Genomic DNA, 22,345 nt, shown 5'->3' with positions numbered 1-22,345 from the left:
AATGAGAAATTTAGTTTAGGTTGCAGAATGACTTGTTTATGGATCCATTTTCATGTTAATGGTCTTTCAAAAATGCGACGTCTGTTAGGATTCCTCTGTTGAATATACCCAAAGCCGGCCCCGTCCGACTTTACTACTTTCCTTACTGGTTAAATATAGGTTAGTTCCCTCTTATTCGGTATGTTGAAGACTCAATTGAACCTGTATTTCTTATGTGTAATTTGGTTGTTCGCTTTCTCGGAATATAACGCTAATGAGACCATATTCTGACCTAATCCACATATAATCGTCAATTTTGTTATTTTAGTGAATATATACGGTTCTGAACATAATCACGTTTTAACTTTTTTATTAAATTTGTTGTATCCATACGTAAAGGATAGTGGGGGAACTGCCATATCCTATTCATATTCTTTTAATAAAATACATTTAAATTTCTATTGCTTTTGCATAACATTTATTATCTATAAAAACAAATTTTTCTTTTCCACTTCGTCGGACATGATTCATACACTTTCCGCCTTTGTAATGTCGATTCAAGATAATTTTGTATTTCGTCTTCCACCTGAGAACGCCATTTTAAATCGAGAAATAATGGAAAAACTTCTCCCGATTTTTTTAATCTTCTCTCAGCCGTCTGATAACACTTCCAGGGTTGTGGTTCTACAACGAATAATTTAGCTAACGATGATAATTTACGTAGGAATTCTTGCAGTCCTGCATCATGATGATTTAAATGTATCCACATTGTTATTGAAAAACAACAAATTGCATCGAATTTCGAACGTTGATGTTTTGCCAAATATTCGGTGACTTTTTCAAATGCATTATTGTCCATAACATCAACACAATCGAATGCTATTGAATCACAATTATTTTCTGCAATAGCCCTTTTGATAAGGGCATCATCGATATCGACACCATAGACGAGAATTTTACGTTGTGGTAATAATTTGCTAAGATAACCATATAAAAGTTGGGTGAATACGCCAGAATTACAGCCAACATCTAGTACTAGGTAGGGTGCATTTTGTTCGTCATCGTCTGCCGACCAATGTTCTGTGGGAAGAAGTTTTAAGCGTTCTTCTGCTGAGTTAAATTGATAGTAGTTGATAAAGTTTCCATATTGCACAGCTCCAGGATCTATAATAGATAAAAAGGATATACATTTTTAAACAATTTTTGTATAAGTATTTAATTTTAATATTTAAACCTGCTACTATCTACTATTTGTAGGTCATATTTTGACCCACACATTTTATAGAGAGATAGAACAGATTATATATGTATATATATAATATATAAAAAACAATAAAAAAGGTTTGCAGGTGTTGCCGACAGATTTATACACTTAGCCTATGACGTATCATATGTTCGTATGTAGTATACATTAAACCTGACTTTAATGGGGAAGATACCAGAGAAAATGGACCTATATTTATCCGACAGTTGCACTAAATCTATGGTTAGTTTACATATAAAGACCTGCTGGGCTTAATCCCCCAAAATTCTTCATTCGGTTTATATTATTTATATGATTTTTTAGCAAATTGGATATAAGTAGGTGCGAACCGACAGCTCCTATCTTCGGCATTAATTTGAGTTTGGTAAAAGTCTTACGATATGTATTTAAAGGATCAAACCTGATAATTCATTAACTTCATATGAAGCTTCAAAAAAGTTTAGATGATGCTGATATTGCGTTAGCTTCACACGATAGTTCGGTCAGAAGCCACCTATGCCGTACCAGTGTGTACTGCGAATACTAGTGCTACGCTATAAAGAAGTATTCAGACCTGTCAGAACGCCGAACTTAGAACTGTAATAGGGTGCCAACTCATGATACCAGTAGGCCATCTTCATGAGACGAAGGTCCTTCGCTAACGGCAATATGCGTTCAGGGATAATAATCCTAACAATCATATGGTGACGTGTTAGCAACCAACGAATCGAGTGCTGATCAAAAAATGTTTACCACAGTAAATTATAGGTCGACTCCAACTTCTTTTACGAATATTACCACAATGTTCAAACTTTATAAGCCTAGTGAATTCGTGAAGTGTGGAAAAATCACATTGTTCCTGAAAGCATCTTCTTGTATATTAAATTTACGACATCCAAAGATTATATGTGCGGCCTTCTCCGCAGTCCTCGCATAATTTGGCAAAGGTGCTCTTGCAGAAACAGTGGCCACTAAGGATTCTATTAATTTGTTTTTGTGGAAAAAAGAGTTCAAATTACAATTTTTTAACCAGTGAGGGAAAGATTTTATAAAAATGAGAGTTACCATTGCTTGATACTTGCACATAATCATTACCACATTCATTCTAAAGAACCTTAGCTATTTGATTGATGGCATTGGCCACCGTATTTCTAGAAGTGTGCCCTGTCTACAATTTCATTAAATTTAATAGATGAATGACTTGGTGAAATTAACCTTGTTGATAAAGGCATCAATCAGGTAATTCCTATGTTTTTGATTATTCATAGCTACTCAAGCTGTTAGAAAGTATTGCAAAGTCTTTGATACCATTGTTTTCAGCGTATTTTGCAACCATGAGAAAAGAAAGCAATTCAGAGGACCTGTAAGATAATTTGTTCCTGACATAGAAGGGTTTAGTTGTTTGTGAATTGAAATGGTAAAAAACAGCCCCGGTAATGTCTCCGGCCACCGATCAAATTTATTATATTTAAAAAACTCAAAACAGCAAATAAAAATAACATGGCGGGGAATGTGGACCAGTGTGCAGTGCATGATCTAGAGACCGGTGAACGTTTTAAAAGGGAGCCTGTAAATCAAGTTGCCTATCGAGCAGGTCTAGAAAGCATTCATACTGATGCAGTTGAATGAATACAAAGTTAATGCCGTCCTCGTAACTCAGGATAACTCGGTTAAAAGCCAAATTAATGAGACGCAAATTACAAGAACTAGAACCAAACAGTAAAGAAAACCCGGTAAAACCAATGCGTTAGCCAACCGCTTCCTAACAAAAATATGCAAAGCTAAATCTGAGGCATAAAGACCACGAAAGTAAAAAATCATCTGGGATGCAATCATATTATTGTGGTCATCAATGATCACCGCAGACATATCAACTCCAACATAGAACACATCCATGGCACAATCCATCATTGACTGAAATACGGATGCAAAACGATAAACTTCTTTACAAAAAAAAAAAAAACTCCGACCCCTGAGAGGACAGAGGTATGTCATTCATTGGGTAAAAGCAATAGAGCTGCTTCAACAACAACCCCTAAACACCGCTTTTAAAAGGAAAACCAAAACAACATACATCTAACATTCACAAAGTCTGCAAAATGTATTGCGAGAAATCTGCCAGGACTGAGGTGCAGAACCTAAAAATTCATCTGGACAGCAATTTCATTCATTGCCGGAAAAATTTGACTCACGGTATCATTTCAAAGCATTTGAAGCCCTGATTACAAAAAATTTATATTAATATCAAATATGTCCATACTTTCTGAGATGGGTATTATTTTAAAGATTAAATATATGTATTAAAGAGTAAAGGCATGGTGATACAATGTTTATTAAGAGAAAATTCTGTCACGTAGTCAGAGTAGCCAATTGTCCATAGGAGACAGATTAAATTCGCCGGCCGAAGGCCGTCTACCCACAAACACTGTCCATAGGAGAAGGTCTTAAATCCCCGGCTGAAGGCTGGCTACACAAACACTATTCTTATTAAAAGGAGATTCTATCGCGTAGCCGGTGTTGCATCTGTCCATAGGTGAAAGTCTTAATCACCGGCCAAAGGCCGGCTATCCACAAACACTATTCTAATTAAAAGGAGATTCTGTCGCGTAGCCGTAGTTAAATTTTTGCAACTTGTCTTGCTACCCATATTGTTTTTCAGAAGGACAGCGTGGAATTTTGATGATCCATATCTCAGAAAGTATGGACTTATTTAATATGAATATTATATTTTTATAATCAGGGCTTCAAATTCTTTAAAATGATACCCATATTGCCTTAGTGGATTTTAAAAACTTATGAGAAAATACAAGGGTCCCAACGGAATTTTGAAGGCTCATATCTCCGGAAATACAGATTTCCGCAAGAAAAAAACTATACTGCTGTAATCAGGGCCTCAAGGACTACATGTGGTAAAAATTTAAAAACGATCCGTGAGTGGGTCCTAAACTAGACATGTTCCAAACTCACTTCAGGGATTATAACAGGTCACTGCAGCTTTAGATCACATTAATGATGATCACAATATGAATATGAACTAGAAACGATTGAGTATCTACTACGTAGATGTCAATTACTCCGTAGCGAAAGGCGCCGACTTATTGGTATATACGGGATTGATACTCTTACACTTGTTATCCGTAATATATTTATGGACCGATTAAAGTAATATTGGTATGATTGTAATGTACACATTATATTTTCACTAAAATTCGATTTAATTAAAGATCCGCCATAGCCGGCCTTCTATTGGGGATTTAAGATGTTCTCCTATGGTCAGATGGAAAATTCGGCTACGGGATAAAATTTCCTAAACTATTGCCGGGGTTTTATAACTTTCCCCTGTACAACATATGTTAAATTTACCTTTATTTCGGAATTCCATAACAATTGTCTAATAATTTAATTTTTAATCCACGTCTTTGAAGAAACTTTATTTAAGAAGAACAAATCTGTTCTGCCTTAGGGAATTCCACTAATTCCTTTTTAATTCAAATATTTTTTTAATGAATGGGTTTACTATGCACGTTTGTTTAGAATTTACGTAGAATGGAATGATTGAAAGTGGATAGTAAATGTGCAATTCACTATAAAATGATTACACTTTGTTATAGGGATCTATAAATCGAACTACAGAATATATTTCAACAATTCTTAAAGCTAATGAAAAAATCATATAATTTTTGTAAAAATTGTCTTTTGCTAATATATAAATATATATTCTCTGCAAAAATTATAGGGAAATAAGTATTTGCAGAGGTGCCACATGGTTATAGAAACGCGTTGTTGTTGAAAATCTGGTATATTTGTAAGCTATAGTTCTTGTCCGTACTACAATAATAAGGAATGTAAATAATTTCTCCAAAGGTTGTTGTATATGCTACGATATACAGGGTGGTACAATATCATTGGAACTTATGTGTTACTTTATGTTCTCTAGGTCATGTATAGATGGCAGCCTAGTATTACATGTAATTATAGCCTTAATCGGTGTACAATTTATGTATATGGAATAATTTTGTTGTTATAATAGGTTGGTTGTTGGTGAAACTTCATTCCTGAAAATGTTGATAGAAAATAGAACAAGAAAATGGAAAATATGTTAATTAGGATTTGAAGAGGGTAGGCGGAGAAACTGTGCCACTCTTTTGGCTTTAGTCATAAATTTATGGCAATAGACTTTGAATAGGTGGTGTGTGTTGTGAGAGCCTTGCTGGTAGGAGGGACACCTATTTAGGATTCCGAGGGCAATGAGCTCTCGATTCGAATTAGGAACATTGCTGTACCAGGATCTTAGTTGCGTCAAAATCGAACGGGTTGGACTAGGAAGAAGCCTCTCACTGTCCGAAATTTGCAGGATGATATTGGAGTAGGTTTTTGTTGCATCTGTAGCCATTTATGACTTCGGAGACCTGCTGTTGATGACGTCCGATTAAATGATGTCTTGGATACCTTAACGCCTGAAGTCCTGACGGATGTGTTGGGGAGGTGGATCTTCCTTCATTGTAAATAACTGTCTAGTCAAGTACACGTTATGTTACTTGACTGACAGTATCCTGGTCTTTTCATGGAGGTGATCGATGCTCGTCATCTGGACACAACCGGTTGCAATTCAGAGTTTATTATTTTGTGTAGTCTGTAAAGATCTCCATTGTGTGTCGCTAAGGAGAGAAGTCCAGACGGAGGCAGCATAATTAAGGATGAAGAACCTATGGTCTTATATGTTGTTACCAACGTTTCATTATCCTTGTCCCAGGTGCTAGCCAAAGCTTTCACAAATTTATTCCTAGCTTTCACCTTCTGTTTGATATAGTTAGATTGCGAGGAGAAAAGAAGATTTTCGGCATATGGACAGTGAGAATGCGCCCACCTTCGATGGAAATATATTGACTTCTCGTGTCCAGGAAATGAAAAGTGACACAGTAGACTTTGCAGTGATAATATTAGATTGCGCTCCCGAATTAAGTTGTTGGTTGTGGATAAATAATTCGAAAATTTTGCACTTACGCCGTCAATGTTAACCCCGGACGAAATAACCATACAGTCATCGGCGTACGACACCACTGAAACATCTGGTAAAGGAATGAGGAGTTTCGCAAGTTACATTTAAAAAAAGGGGAGATAGGACCTCGCCTTGTGGTACTCTCATTTTGATCGTGCGATAGTAGGATTTTTGGCCACGGAACTCAACGAAGGCTTGCCGACCATTAAGGTAGTTGCCAAGCCAACGATTGAACGGCTGGAATTTGTGATGTCGGATATCAGCTCGGAATGATCGACCGTATAAAACGGTTTGGACAGATCTCAGACTGCCAGAATGGTCCGTTCAGGTGGTGGTCGTTGATTGGAAGTACATAATTTCTTGCAAAACCGTTTTTGTGCTGTCAGGGAAACATATAGCAAGAACGAAATGCTGTTTCAGGGACGAAAGCAATATAGACTCTAAAACCTTGGCTACTGGTGAAAGAATTTAGAATTTGAATAATCCGGGCTATTTTCCAAATATTAGGAATCACCAACTGTGATATCGTCAATTCGAGAATTTTGGACATGAACATGGAAATGCCGATGGACCAAGGGCTTTAGATGACTTGGATTTGGAGATAATTACCTCTACCTCGCTGGATGTGAATGATAGGGGCTGCAAGTCTCTTTTGCGATACTACATCTACGGATAACTGTTCGCTTGATCCCGTTCTGCGAAGATGGATGCTCTATGATAATAATAATGTCACGGAATACCTTCTAACCCTTTCTGGCACATACGGGTGGCGGCAAGTCATGGTGAAGGGTATAAAAATGTCGGTCCTCCCAAACTTAACGACTTTTCTTGCTATTTTTTTAAAAAAAAATATTTTCACTCTGTATTTATTTATTAATATTTTTTCTTAAAGATAGGTACATTTCATGTATGTGTATGTAAATGTTTGCATTTATTTTTTATTTCCGATCTTTGGTTTATTAGCTGTTTTATTTTCTTCTAATTATCTCATTTAAGAACTTATGATTTATACTAATAAATGTCTCATCAATGCATGACCCAACAAATATAATTACAAGCAGACAGATAGACGGGCGTAAACTTAGTGATATTCATAATAATAACGATATGGATCTACAACAGGTGTTTCGCCAACACCGGCAGGAATACCGGCGGTTTTTGGTACCGGGCGTATGACATAGGTGTTGCGTCTATAAAATAAAAAATAGGATAATTAAAACTTAAAATAAAACTTAAAAAAAAGGATGCCCTTACCTATTGTGATCTCCGGCATGAACCTGAAAACTGGTCTCCTCGTGGCCATCATGTGAAAAGAGTTTCTTCAAGGCAATAATACTGGCAATGGTCAAGGCAACTTTACTTATAACTAAAGCTTTACCAGCAATGGCGGCTAATGCCTTCAGACCAATTGGCCCCGCAATACCCATTGCTGTGAGCAATGCGGCAATAACATATTTCACATGACCACCTTCTTCCTTTTTCTTGTGTTTATGTGAGTGATCCTTGTCGTCATCACCACCACCATATCGAGCCACACTCATATCGACTTTAAGGGAGTGGGTCCGCACCAACTTATCAATTTTTGACAATAGAGCTCGATCCAATGGTCCGAGGCTATTTAAGGCCCTAGCATCAGCCAGCATACCAATAATACTCTGTTTTTCGGTTTGATTTTGTTTTTCCAAAACAACACCATCGAATATCTTAATGGAGTCCTGTTCAATGGCCCGACCCAGACCATTTAAAGCTTTCTGTTTCAGACAGTTCATAAAATCATCTTTGGCCTGACAATCATCATAGACACGTTTGATAATTTGAAATTCTGGACCCAACCAGGATATAGCTGTGGCACTGCTACTTTTCCCGGCACTATTGGTCCTGAGCGAAGATGTTCCAGTCGATCTGGCAGCAGCTCTGTGTGTTCGTTGATGTCCTACGGCCACTTGAATATTTGTCACCATACAATATGCCAGGAATAGCAAGCACGATAGTTTTCTACTGCTCGACATTTTTCGAAGTTGTATTTTTTGTCTGTATTTTTAATCCACTTTAAAAGTTGTTTTGTTTCGTTTCTATTTCGTTCGGCGATCTTATAACAGATCTATTTTTTTCGTGTGAAATTTTTCCTTGAGAAATATCCTTTCACTTTACACTTTCTTGTAATTGTGAACAAGTAAAGTTTTAGGGATATTTTTTCTTATTGCTCTCCGTTTCTTTATTGTTTCACCAAACCAACCAATTCAGTATTTCTTTCAACTGTCTTCTAAATGCAACTGCAACTGGATTTTCCGATGCTACCGGCTTTTATAAATTAACCAGCATTTTCTCCCATTACCAAATGCTTTCAACTAATCACTGATATGGAAAATGTTGGCGTGTTTCTTAAGCATCTTTTAGGTATGCTGCTGCTTGTGGCTTCGCGAATATCAAATCGCCAAAATAAAAAAGAAAACAAACGAAAACAAATTTTCCTGCAAATTCATATTTTCTATTTCTTTATAATTTTCCATCAAAGCATCAGTGTTAAATGTTTCTTTAGAGCGTCTAATGTTTAGTAGATATTTAATTAGTTTTGATTTATTTGGTTAGCGGTATATTGTCAGAGTTGTCCAAACAGTTTTTTGTTTTTTGAAATTTGCCTTGTAAGGGCAGTGATCATTTGAAAGTAAATTTCAAGTGAGTTATTTTTACTCTTTCGAATCGAGCTTAATGATCTAAGCTTTGCAGTGAAAAGGAAAGCCAGGAGAAGAATCTACGTATCCACCATTATGGGCTTATCAGGCATATTGAGCTTTGTGAATTTACAAAGGTCGTATATTGATAACTTTTTTTTCATTTCGCCCTGATGCGAAACTTGCATATGCGAATTAAATTCAAATTTGTCAAGGTTCGAAATTTGTCGAAGCGCGAGGGCTCTTTAGTATTTAAACATTAAGGAAATTGCAGGAGTGGGGTTTGGTTCCGTACCCTGGTATTCTTAAATGTACCAAGGGACCTCATTTAGAATTGAGACCTTGTGGAGGTGGTGTTGATTGGATTTGGAGGTAAGTAAAGTAGTATTTTTTCATGAGTGTTTATTATACAATTTTCTTTTAGGAGTCAGAAAAGTTTTCTGAGGCCGTCAAAATGGCAGGTGTTCCATACGAAAATGAACGATCTTTGATAGATCGTACCTGTCCATATGCCAAATTATTGTGTTATGTTTCACATGGAATAACAGGGGAGACCCTTTTATCGACGGTATTAAAGAAGCCAAGTCAATAAGCGGACTGGAGTAGACTGGAACAACTTCTGTGGAGAAGTTGCCGTCTATAGTTCTTTCCAGGTCCAGATTGAGATCGGCGGTCCAGGGAAGGTAGTCGAAATAGACGAGTCCAAGGTCGGAAAGCGGAAATACAATAGAGGTCATTATGTTGAAGGGCAATCGGTTTTCGGTGGTGTTGAATGGGGAACCAATAAATGTTTTATTGTCCCCGTAGATGTAGGAAACCCTATTGCTCCTCATAAAAAATATATTCGACCGGGAACAACAATAATTTCCGACTATTGGAAGGTAAGTGCGAAATATTTATAGGCTTAATTATAGTAAAATATATATTTTTTATATTTAGGCGTACGACACATTGGACCAAGAAGGCTATATCCATCACAAGGTGAATCATTCCCAACAATTTGTGAATTCCAAGGGAGGGTTTGTGGCGCCATCTTAAGAGGAGTCTCTTTCTGAATATAACCGTAGAAAATTTTTCTTGAACGGTTATATACAGAAATTTATTTTCTTAAAATGGTACAAAGCAAACGGAAAGGATTCATTTCTTGAATTTCTCCGGTTCGCTGGCCAGCTGCATGAGTGACCCCGAGTATTTTTTGGTAAATCGAGTTCTGAGGAGGAATACAATAGAGGTCATTATGTTGAAGGGCAATCGGTTTTCGGTGGTGTTAAATGGGGAACCAATAAATGTTGTATTGTCCCCGTAGAAGACCGTTCGAAGGAAACCCTATTGCCCCTCATAGAAAAATATATTCGACCAAGAACAGCAATAATTTCCGCCTATTGGAAGGTAAGTGTGAAATATTTATTGACTTAATTATAGTAAAATATATATTTTGTAGATTTAGACGTACGACACATTGGACCAAGAAGGCCAAGGAAGGGTTTGTGGCGCCATTTTAAGGAGTCTCTTTTTGGATATAACCGTAGAAAATTTTTCTTTAACGGTTATATTCAGAAATTTATTTTCTTAAGATGGTATACTTTCGTCCGATTTTATGTAAATGGAGCACCATACTGCCAATATTGGATCGATTGACACGAAATTTTGCACAAAGTATGTGAAATTTCGTTGAAATCGGTTCAGATTTAGATATAGCTCCTTAAAAATCTCTCTGGGCATTTGATCTATATCGATGTCAACTTCTTTGGTATATTTCCTACATACATGACAGTTTTATGCACACTTTCCAACATCATTCGATGCCACATAATCTAACGTGCCAATGTTGCATATCCCCGCTTTTTTAATATTCTTAAAATACAATTTTCATTGAGCTGATATGTTTCAATGAATCCGTGGACTATGAATGTAGTATGCTCAAATTTCAAAAACAATTCGTTTTTGTTATTTCTTTCTTCTTTTTCGCATTTTCTTCTTCTGATAAATGAGAAGACAAATTATTAACTGTTTCGGTTGTTGCTCATGTATTTCTGTTTGCACTTTCTTTCACTTATATACACTGGTATTGTGTGTTTTTCTCGTGATAATGTTTTTTCTTCTTCTTCTTCTTGCGCTGCAGCCTTGATTAATTTATGGTTTATGATTCGGTTTAACAACATAATTGCCGAAAGTTCTTCTAATTCTATGCTGTTGTTGTTAGTTTTGGATTTTTATGACCAATGGGATTGGCGATTGCTTTTATTGTCTGCTAATCTAGAACAGTATCTATAGTTGTTGTAGTATTTTTGGCCTGAAAGAAATTAAGAAGGTAAATATATGTACGTATATTTTATTCTAATCGTAGTAAAAGTATGACCAATAAATGTAAAATATATAATTGGAGTAAATCAGTGATTTAGTTAACTCTGTGTGCTGTATTCTATTTGGAGTGAAAAGAAATGTGCATATTTATGAAGTGACCACACATGATGATGCTGGTGCATTGAATGGTGGTAGAATAGTTGAATAGAATAAAATTTAAAATATCGTAGTAATCGAATTGAAATTGTAACAAGAAGAGAAAAAGTAAGTATTAAACCAAGTTATAGGTATCCCGAAAATGGGATGGGTTGAAGGGGTACATATAGCTCCGCACCTACCAGTCAGGGAGGTACACATAGGTACACATAGGTACACATGTATATACAACGCGTATATACATTCAATAGCTACATTCAATTAAAAAAAGGTAATATTTTTCAGATTTACAACCCCTATAACATTTTATAAGAAGACTAATCATTAAAAAGAGCTGCATTTTTACAACCTCACCTGTGCCACAGTGCATTATGTCTTTTTTCATATGTTTGCAACAGGCAAAAGGAAATGAGACAGATCCATCGTTCCTTTTGAGAATATGAGTCCATCCGTCAGTTCATGTTAAATTGTAAATAAAATACAGATCGCATTTATGTTCTGCATGAAATTAAATTTGGCACAGCTCACTTGTTTAAATCAAGAACAAACTCTGTTGAAATTGGAGAAAATCGGCTTAGATTTAGATATAGCTCCAATATATATTTTCATCCCATTTTATATAACTTGTGCAGCAAACTTGCAAGAAATGTTCGATTAAGACAATATTTTGTGTAGCCTAGATTGGTATGTGTTAAGTTTCGTTCATATTCAGATACTAGCATATACCCGCTACTTCATTAGCGAATGTGGGATGTATTGAAAACCCTATATCGACCATTATTAAAATTTTAGAACCATTTAGTAGGTATGTTCTGCCATAGTATGTTCTCAAATCTACCTCTATATTTCAACCCTACACACCCATTCCGACCGCAAGTATATTTGGTGTAATTTTTAACCATTTGTACTCTTGTAATACTTATTTTTAAAAAAAAATCTAATATAGCTTCACCCAAATCCACACTGAGTATCAGTTAGTGCACATTAATATAAATTTCCATAACTACCTACTTTAACAATCATAGGTACGAATTTCCAACACTTCCCACATACCCCAATCTTAATTCCAAATTTCAGGATTCTATCGGTTCGCCTAAATCCAATATGTATCACATATAGTACCACTTAGAACACATAAGTAAAAAATTTCCATTACTACCTACATCATGCAATCCAATTGAAATCATGAATTAGATAAAATCTTAATTTTAATCCAAATAGTATCAAATTTAGTGCGCAGTAGTACGAATTTCCAAAACTTCCTACTTAACCCAAACCTACACTCCCACAGTGATCCTAAATCCAAGTTTCAGGATTCCAACTCTATTGGTTCACTCACAATTCAAAACTTCCTACATACCACAATTCTACACCCCCACAGTAATCCTAAATCAAAATTTCAGGATTCCAACTCTATCGGTTCACCCACAATTCAAATTGTACCAAAGTAAGTACACAGTAGTACCACATTCCAAAACTTCCAACATACCTCAATCCTACATCTCCACAATGATCCTAAATACAAGTTTTAGGATCCCAACTCTATATGTTCACCCACAATTCAAATTGTACCAAATTTAGTACACAATAGATCGAATTTCCAAAACCTCCTTCTTACCCCAAACATACACCCCTACAGTGATACTAAATCCAAGATTCAGTATTCTAACTCTATAGCTTCACCCATAGTTTAAATTGTACCAAATTTAGTACACAGTAGTACGATTTTCCAAAATCTCCTTCTTAGCCCAAACCCCCCACAGTGTTCCTAAATCCAAGTTTCAGGATTCCAACTTTATTATAGTATGATTTAGTACTTTTTGTACACATAAGTAAACATTTAAAAAAAATACGTACATATCCCAATCCTACACTCCGACGGTAATGTTAATTTCAATTTTCAGGATTCCAGCTTGATTTGTACCTCCAAATCAAATTTGTACCAATATAGTATCATATTGTACTTTTCGTATACACGCTTTTCAAACTCTCCTCATATCGACCCTACCTCAATGTTAATTTACATTCCAAATTTCAAGTTTTTAGCTCGCTCCATTCACATGCTATGAAATTGTACCAAATGTAGTACATTTTCGTACTTTTCGGATAGCTATAGTTCGAATTTCCAAAAACCCTTTAGTACATCTATCCTACACTCAATCAAGGACCACAAACCCAAATTTCAAAGTTCTAGCTCTACCGGTTCGCCAAATACAAATGGTATCACATTTAGTACTTTTAAGTACTTTTCGTACCGTTCTAGTACGAATTTCCAAAAACCCAGCCTTATCTGTCAACTTTGGACCAAGAGTGACCCTCACCCATTTCAAGATTCTAGCTTCAGCCGTTTCGTCTGGGCGTTGATGAATCGTTAAATCAGTAATCGTCACTCTTTTATTAGTATAGATTATTACTTTTTAGTACTTTTCGTACAGTTCTATTACGAATTTCTAAAAAAACCAAGCCTTATCTGTCACATTTGGACCAAGAGTGACCCTCATTCAAAATTTCAAGATTCTAACTTCAGCCGTTTCGTCTGGGCGTTGATGAATCGTTAAATCAGTCAGTCAATCACTTTACTCTTTTATTAGTATAGATATATAGATAGTTCTCGAGGGGGGTTCGAAAACTTCTTAGCCTATCAATGAAAGAGAATAGTTAGTTTTTTAAAAATAATTTTCATTTTTCAATATAATTTCTTGAATCTTCAATACACTTAGTCCAACGCAATTCTATCCCTTTATCAAAAAAGTTTTCCTCAAGGTCTTCAAAATAGTGGTTTACAACTGTAATTGTATCTTCATTTGAGCTAAAACGTTTGCCAGCAAGGATTTTATTAGATTTGGGAACAAGTAAAAGTCACTGGGAGCTAAAGAAACTTGTACTTTAATTTGTTGATTTTAGCCATTGTTAAAACAATCTTGTACGTGGGTGCTTTGTTTTTGATGAAGAATTATTTTTTTGTGTTGTAAGCCTTGACATTTTTCTCGAATTTGTACATTTAATTGATCCAAAATGTTGCAGTAGTAATCTGAATTTTTTGTTTAATCCTTTTGCAGATAGTAAATCAGTAAAATACCTTTAAAGTCTCAAAAAAACGGTTGTCATAACCTTACCAGCCGATTCAATTGCTTTTGCTTTCATTGGTGCACTTCCTCCAGCTTCAGTCCATTGTTTGGATTGTTCTTTTGTCTCTGGAGTATACTGGTGGATCCATGTCTCATCAACAGTTATGAAACGACACTTAAAATCCATTTTATTTCGCTTAAAACGATCCAAACAAGCTTGAGAAATAGAGTTGGGTAGTTCCGGAACGTTCCTATTCCGAAAAAGGAACGTTCTCAACTAGTTCCAGCTCTATTATTAATATAGTTCATTTTTCTGGTCTCGTTCTCAATTCAGTACGCTATGCCAAATTTCGTGCAAATCGAAGCATATATAGGGACTTTGGTGCAGCATTTACATAAAATCGGACGAAAATGTATATGGGAGCTATATCTAAATCATCAATTTTGATCTCGTACTTTTCTAGACTCAATAAGGTACGATATGCCAAATTTTGTGCAAAGCCAAGGATATATAGGGACTTTGGTGCACCATTTACCTAAAATCGGGCGAGCTACATCTAAAGCTGAACCGATTTGCCCAATTTCAACTGTTCCAAATTTCATCTAATTCGAATCAAAAACGCGACCTGTACTTTGTTTACAATTTAACAGGGTCAGACAAACGGACGGAAATGCATAAATCGACTTAAAAATTGATTCTATCCATATTCTATATGAAGGAGTTGCCAGATCGAAACAAAATTTAACATGTGTTCATAACAAAGATGGAACATTCCAAAAAACTTAACTTTCTTCTGTTTATACCGAGCTTCTTGTACCAGGCTAGAAGTTTCCGAACTGTCCTCGTACATAAATCAAAAAATGTCAGCTGAGTATTGCAGTTACCCTACATGGTACCATGTTAGGCACATAATTCCCCACGCGTGTTCGATTGAGACGAAATCAAATCGAAAATAAATTTATATCGGAATAAATTTAAATTAGTTCATAAATTTATGTAGATCACATATATTTCGTCCGATTCCATTTCAATGGTTGTTATAGATGCGATCAAATTATTAGAAAGGGACGTATGTTATGTTTGGTTTATATCGGTATACATCTTATTGTACCTTGTAATAAGAATTTTGGGAGCATCGCTAGTCCGACATTTGAATTTCCTTACTAGTTTAACTATCGCAATGGTCAGAAGGTGTTTGAATCACTTGAATATCTCTCCATTTATCTCAACCTTACACGTCAACTTAGGTTACACATCAACTTTGGTGGCGTATGGGATGATACCAAAAAAAAAAAAAAAAAAAAAGCAACGGCTCTGATTGGTTTTACATGGCAAAGCCCAGTATTATCTTGGTCCCTCTTTCATTTCATTTCAAAAAAAAAAAAAAAAAACTTGAGCAAATCGAGATGTACAGGAGCCAGAATGAAGTCCAAAAATTTTACCAACGAGTAAAACACCAGACAAATCTTCCTGTAGAGATGAAGAAGGAAACATGGTGACAGATACAGGCGGCGTGTTGAGGATCTGGAAGGAGCATTTTGAAAAGCTTCTACTATAAAATAAAGGCGGTGAATAAGATACCATAGAGTCAATAAGAGATGACCGTATAGAAAGTAAATGGCGAGAAGACCAAGCTGATGGTATCAACGCGCAAGACGTCCAGTAGAATCGGACCAACTGTGGAACTTGAGAACTACAGCTTCGAGATAGTTAAAGATTGTATATATCTTGGTACCGCCATAAATAAAACTAATGACATGGATTTTGAAATTCGGAGAAGGATAGTGTTGGCCAACTGATGCTACTATGGTCTAAGTAAGCAGTTTAGAACAGGGACACCTTACAAGACGCTGATACAACCTGTGCTGTTATATAGATCCGAAGCATGGGTACTTGCTAAAGTAGATGAGGCAGCTCTTGGGGTGTTTGAGAGAAAAATTATCCGAAAGATCTACGGGCCGATTTGCGTCGACGGTGAATATCGTCGTCGAATGAACCACGAACTTTTCAATCTATACGTGGACATCGACAGAGTCAGTCGTATCGAGCTGCATCGACTATGGTGGCTAGGACATGTCGGCTTAAAAAATCAATTTTTTATTTTTTTATATGAGTGTCTTATTAAAATTTCAATTGAAAATCTCAACATCTCTTGAAGATTTAGCTGATTTATTGTGCCAGAATCAAGCCACTGCAAGAGTGTTTCTCAAATTTTAAACGCGTTTTTCTCGAAACAGTGATTTTACTTTTGGCGGGTACGATAACTCAAAAACTATTAATCCAAACTGTACCAAATTTTAATATTTTGTTCTAGATCTATATAGCTATAGCTATAGGATAAATCCAATCGGTGAAGATCTTCCCTTTGGTTTTTTTTTTGGCCGAAAATAAACGATTTTCCAAAAAACAATTTTCCCGGGTCCGTCATTTTGAGGGAAGTCAAAAATGTTAGTTTCTGCCAGAGACAGATATGTTGTCTTTCGAATTGCATTGGAATTTTGATATTCGGATGTTTCACAGATTGACAATCATACGCGTCGTCGAAAAGAAGTGTTTTTTTTTTAATTACAAAAACAACAAAAAAATTTTGTCATGGCCATTCAGTCTGTTGAAATCGAGAATGGATAGGGTCCCCTTATAACAATATAATTAAACAAAAATGTGAGCAATTTTCAAATGACAACAGGCTTATCAAGGATGATTAGTCCTGCCGACAGTTATGTACCCATTATAGCGTTAATAGTACCAATAGTGGTATTAACCACCGGATTGTGGCAAATGTACTTTTATGCAATTAGCGAAATGGCCAACTGCTTTGAATATTACAATAAATCATCTAACAAATATCTGTTTTCCATTGAAGTTTAATGATCGGTCATTCACAATTAGCGGTCAATGATTTGTTTCTTTCCAAATATTTCTATAATTTTAATTTTTATTTCAGATCTTTCGTCTTTAATAAGGTTTTCTACCCCAATGGGTTGATTAACTTCAGCATTAACTGCAGATCCATTACTCGAGAAGAAGAAGAAAACCCATTCAGCACGTGATGCGTGATCGTTTCATGTTGTTTTCCATTATTTTCGTAGAGATTTGTTTCAGTCGTTGTTTGTTTTCTTCTTCAGTTCCACAGAAAGTGGGAGAAGAAACTACGCTTGGCTGAGGAGGAAAATGCAACAACAATTAAGGTATGTTGTTGTGTCTGATGATGATGATGACGACGCCGCCGCCGCTTGAAGTAAACGAGCCACAAACAACTGCATTTAGTGCACTGGCCCACTGGGTGAAATTGAATTTTTGAGATTGCCAATCTGTCAGATGGTATAATGGTGGTAAACGGAGACGTTAATGATTTTGTTTTCATTCATTGTCGAAGCAGAAGAAAAAGAACAACATTTATGAAATTAGAAAAAAATCATGTCATTGAATTTTAAAGTAAATATTTTGGGTAGAACTGCGGATGGGCATTAATCATATCTACTCTCACTTCAAATTTTTGATGTTGCAGTCGTATTCTGGTCAGAGATGTTCCTGAATCACTTTCGTCACGTTTTTCCACAGAAATGGCTGTAATATGTTATTTTGGTTCATTAATTAGGAATTTCGGATTTATGGATGTTGAACATATTCAATACATGTCCACGTTTTGGTATAGAACCCATCTAAAGATTCGGCTCATTTTATGTATATTGATGGTTAAAAATGGTGCGTATGATCCATGTTTTAACAAGGTTCCCATATAAGAATCTCAACCGATTTGCAGTATTTGGAAATCGAAACTTATCGTGCAAGGTATAAAAATTTCGATCCGGCCGAATATAACAATTTTTATACCCTCCACCATAGTAGGGTATATTAATTATTAACATTACGACAATGAAATATAGCGGTAGACATTTAGGCATCTCCTCAATATAGTTATACCTCCTGAAGGAAAGAATTAAGATAAACGATTAAAATATTGGGTTCAAAATTGGCATATACAGGTCATTAATTAGGCATAGCCCTCATATAATTATATCCCCAAATATTCACTATTTCCCACACTATGTAATTAGTATTGGTCCCCTTTAGGCATACCCTTTGTAATCTAAATTTCAGTAGTTTGAGGATTTTATACTCTACCATGCGTTATCAGATCAGTCCACTTTTTGGATCTTACAGATTTTAGGAAAAATCCCCATTAAAAATTACTGAAGTTTGTATTTGATGTACATAATGTTTTACATAAATCGGTTTGTAGAATTATCGGTATATGCCCACTTTTTGGTATGTTCCCTATATTTTCATTGCATGTATCTGTCAGTATAACTATGGTGGAGGGTATCCAAAGTTCGGCCCGGCCTAACTTAACGCTTTTTCACTTGTTTTATTTGCTCCAGTTTATTTTGGCATGTCCGTTTATTTTTAACTCTGTCCGATTGGTTCCAAATTTAGCAGAGAAGACCGACTTGAGTTTAGAAATGTTTAGATACAATTTTGATTTAATTCCTCTTAATAACTTCGTTGGTCTTATTTACTTATTTAGCTGGCTTGTTACAGAACGGTTGTCTCATAAGCCGAGTTCCGAGATGTTGTCTTCTACTTGGTCTTTCAATCTAATTCGTGGCCTTCCCCTTCTGCGTGAACCATCAGTAGGCTCGCTTTTATATGCCTTTTGAGCTGGGGACCATTCTCATTCATTCGCACAACATGACCTAGCCACCGTAGTCGCTGCAGCTATAGATTGTAAAGTTCGTGGTTCATTCGATGCCGACATTCACCGTCGACGCAGATCGGCCCGTAGATCTTTCGGAAAATTTTTCTCTCAAACACTTCAAGAGCTGCTTCATCTGCTTGCGCAAGCACTCATGCTTCAGATCCATATAACGGCACGGGTAGTATCAGAGCCTTGTAGATTTTAGTCTGGCGGGAGGTGGCCTTGCTTTTGCTGCAGTTTGTGTTAGATCGCACCTTTGCTGCTATATTAAGACGAGCGCAAACCTTGGCTCCTACAAGGTAGTGGTCCGAATTGATATTCGTTCCTTGTATCGATCGAACGTGAATGCCTTCCGTCTACACAACATGATCAATTTGATTTCTCGTTGCTTGATTAGGAGAAATCCAGGTGGCCTTGTGTATATCGAGATGATTGAATCTGGTGCTACTAACTAGATGTTTTTTTGCTGGCGCGAAGTCAATCTTGCCGTTGTCGGATGTTTCTTCAGGGAGGCTAAATTTTCCGACGGTGGGGCCAAAAATATTTTCCCTTCCGATTTTTGCATTTAAACCTCCTAGCAGAATTTTAATGTCATGGTCAGGGCAGCAGTCATATGCTGTTTCTAGGCGCTCGTAAAATATGTCTTTGGTCTGCTCATCTATGTCTTTCGTCGGAGCATGAGCGCAAATAAGATTGACATAGAAGAACCTTGCTTTTATACGGATTATGGCAATTCGCTCATCTACTGGAGTGAATCTGGAGACGAGGTCTTTTATTCTCCTGTTAACCATAAATCCGCCACCAAATTCTTGGCAGCTATAATACAGTGCGTAATCGTCTGATTTACTTACGCCTGTCCCTTTCCATCGAATTTCCTGTAAGGCAATAATATCGGCTTTGTACTTCTAGAGTACATCCGCCAAAGCGAAAACTGCACCTGTTCTGTACAACGTGCGCAGATTCCAAGGGCAGATTCGCAGATCGTGGTCCTTTATACGTTTGCGGCGGTGGTCAACATTAGGAGGGTTTGTGTTTCGTTTTCTTAGATTTTTCATAGCAGGAGGGGTTTTCCGAGTGTGGGCAACTAACCCGACGGCTCAACCCATTTTTTTAATAGCTCTGATGGGTGAACTCGTGGCACATATCAGCTCACCATGTCAACGGGTGATGAAAATAGTTACACCAGGTGCCACCGCGGGGAGGTCAGTGTCCACAATTGAAATGAAAGAGAGCCAAGATAAGCCTGGGCTTTGCCATGCTAAACAGAGCCGTTGCTTGGTATCTATCATCCCCTACGCTCGAAATTTGGCATAGCGTACTGAATTAAGTCTAGAATGATGTGTTTTAAGTTTCCTTAAAATCGGTTCACAAATAGTTTCGTCCGATTTAATTTTAATGGTGTATCAAAGTCCCTATATATCATTCGATTTGCACGAAATTTGGCATATCGTACTGAACTGAGCCTAGAATGATGTGCACCTAGATATATTTTTATATAGCTCCTAGATATATTTTTGTCAGATTTTTTGTAAATAGTGTAACAAAGCTCCTATATTTATTTTGATTTGCACACAATTTGACATAACGTACTGAATTAAGTCTAGAATGATTTGTGCTAAGTTTCGTGAAAATAGGTTCTGATTTAGATATTGCTTCCATATATATTTTCTTCCGATTTCATGTTAATTGTGCTCTAAAGACCCAAAGTTTGTCCGATTGGCACACAATTGTGTACAGTATACTGAAGTTAATATAAATTAATCTCTGGCAAGTTTCGTTGAAATCGGTTCAGATTTACATATAGCTTCCACATATATATTTTCGTCCGATTGTGGGTAAATGGTGCACCAAACTCCAAATGTTTGTGAGAATGACACGCAATTTTGCACAACGTATCAAATTGAGACTAGAATGACATGATGTAAATCGATTTACATAAATCTGTCCCATTGTACGCAAACGACTCAAAATCTGCCCGAATGAAATGAAATTTAGCATAGGTTCCAGAAAGCAATGTATAAGGATTGATGTTAGTCGGTTCACTTATAGATAAAGATCACATATTTAAATTCGTTTAATTTCATGTCAATGTTCCATCGAAGGAACAAGTTTATAAATTGACATTTCTTACAAAGCCAACATGTCAGGTCTGAATCCTCGAATGTGTTTCCGCCTTTATGGGGGGATTTACAAATGTCCGTCTGGCGCGCACGATAATTCTCGAAGGGAATAAACTTTGCACATCGTAATATTTCTTTCAAACTTAGTTCATGTTCGAAAATGGGGAACATCGGTCCAATACTTCTGGTACCTCCTCCATAAAGTGTCAATATTTTTGTGATCTGGCAAATTTAATTTGAAGCTAATAGACTTCATTAGCATTAAATCCGAAACCTATTCGATGCAAAACATTTTGAAGTTTTTTTGCAAAACATGCAAAAAAACTTCAAAATACCGAATATTTTGGGGTATTGCTATATGGGGACTACCACAAAAAGGAAATCCTAGATGTAGTAGCAATGAATGTGCAAACTTTCAAAGCTCTATCTTTAATATTGCGGGGTCTAACATGATTTCAGCATACAACAAAATCGACATAGAATTTTATTACGAGCAATAGTCTATGTGTCTATTGTAATTATTATTTCAATAAATATTTCGAGGTGTTCTAAAGGGAATGGTAAATTTAATGCACCATGGGGATTATAAAAATCTGATCAAAGAATTTCCCAATTAATAATTATTTATTTTTTTCGACATCGAGTAACCAAAATTATGACAGAAGCTTCTTGCTTGCTAATCTCTTTAAATGTCTCCATTGTCGCGTTGCCACCAACCGTGAGTTAAGTTTTCATTCAATAATTTGTACATCTTTTAAGCCTTAGCATATTTCTATTGTAAGTGATATTAGAAATTCTGACATATGTCGGAACATAAGTAAATACAAGTGTATCGTATGCACGCACGAATTCACACACATACATACGCACGAGAATATTAATTCACAAATAACTAAAATACTTGAAAAGAACAAAAGCGTTAAAAGACAAGCACCCGCTGTCTTCAAAAGACAACAACACCCAAAAAACAGGATAATGACACCCACTAAATTGCAGGCAGACAATAAACGCATCATCCAAAAATTTGAACTTCTGGTCGAGAACAACCACCATCGTTTATTATCGTCCTTTGTTACTCAGCATTCCTGCTCATCCTTTTTCGCT

General features: G+C 36.2%; 2 protein-coding genes across 2 annotated transcripts; both read right to left on the bottom strand.

Annotated features, from left to right (window-relative positions):
- Positions 1-460: 460 nt before the first annotated feature.
- Positions 461-4,604, bottom strand: LOC133323739 (probable RNA methyltransferase CG11342). Its single transcript, XM_061532660.1, has 2 exons — positions 4,586-4,604; positions 461-1,143 (listed from the first exon to the last, which is right to left on the bottom strand). Exons 1-2 carry the CDS (start codon positions 4,602-4,604, stop codon positions 461-463), a joined length of 702 nt encoding a protein of 233 aa, XP_061388644.1.
- Positions 4,605-7,302: 2,698 nt separating this feature from the next.
- On the bottom strand, positions 7,303-8,230 carry LOC133323736 (uncharacterized). Its single transcript, XM_061532658.1, has 2 exons — positions 7,476-8,230; positions 7,303-7,411 (listed from the first exon to the last, which is right to left on the bottom strand). The coding sequence occupies exons 1-2, from the start codon at positions 8,228-8,230 to the stop codon at positions 7,303-7,305; spliced, it is 864 nt and encodes a 287-aa protein (XP_061388642.1).
- Positions 8,231-22,345: the final 14,115 nt, after the last annotated feature.

The sequence above is a fragment of the Musca vetustissima genome, unplaced genomic scaffold (genome assembly GCF_032173495.1).
Source record: "Musca vetustissima isolate MV318-11 ecotype Yass unplaced genomic scaffold, APGP_CSIRO_Mvet_v1 utg19120, whole genome shotgun sequence".
In the NCBI taxonomy this organism is placed as follows: Eukaryota; Metazoa; Arthropoda; class Insecta; order Diptera; family Muscidae; genus Musca; species Musca vetustissima.
Note: the sequence above shows the minus strand (reverse complement) of the source record. Positions and strands in the feature narration are given on the sequence as shown.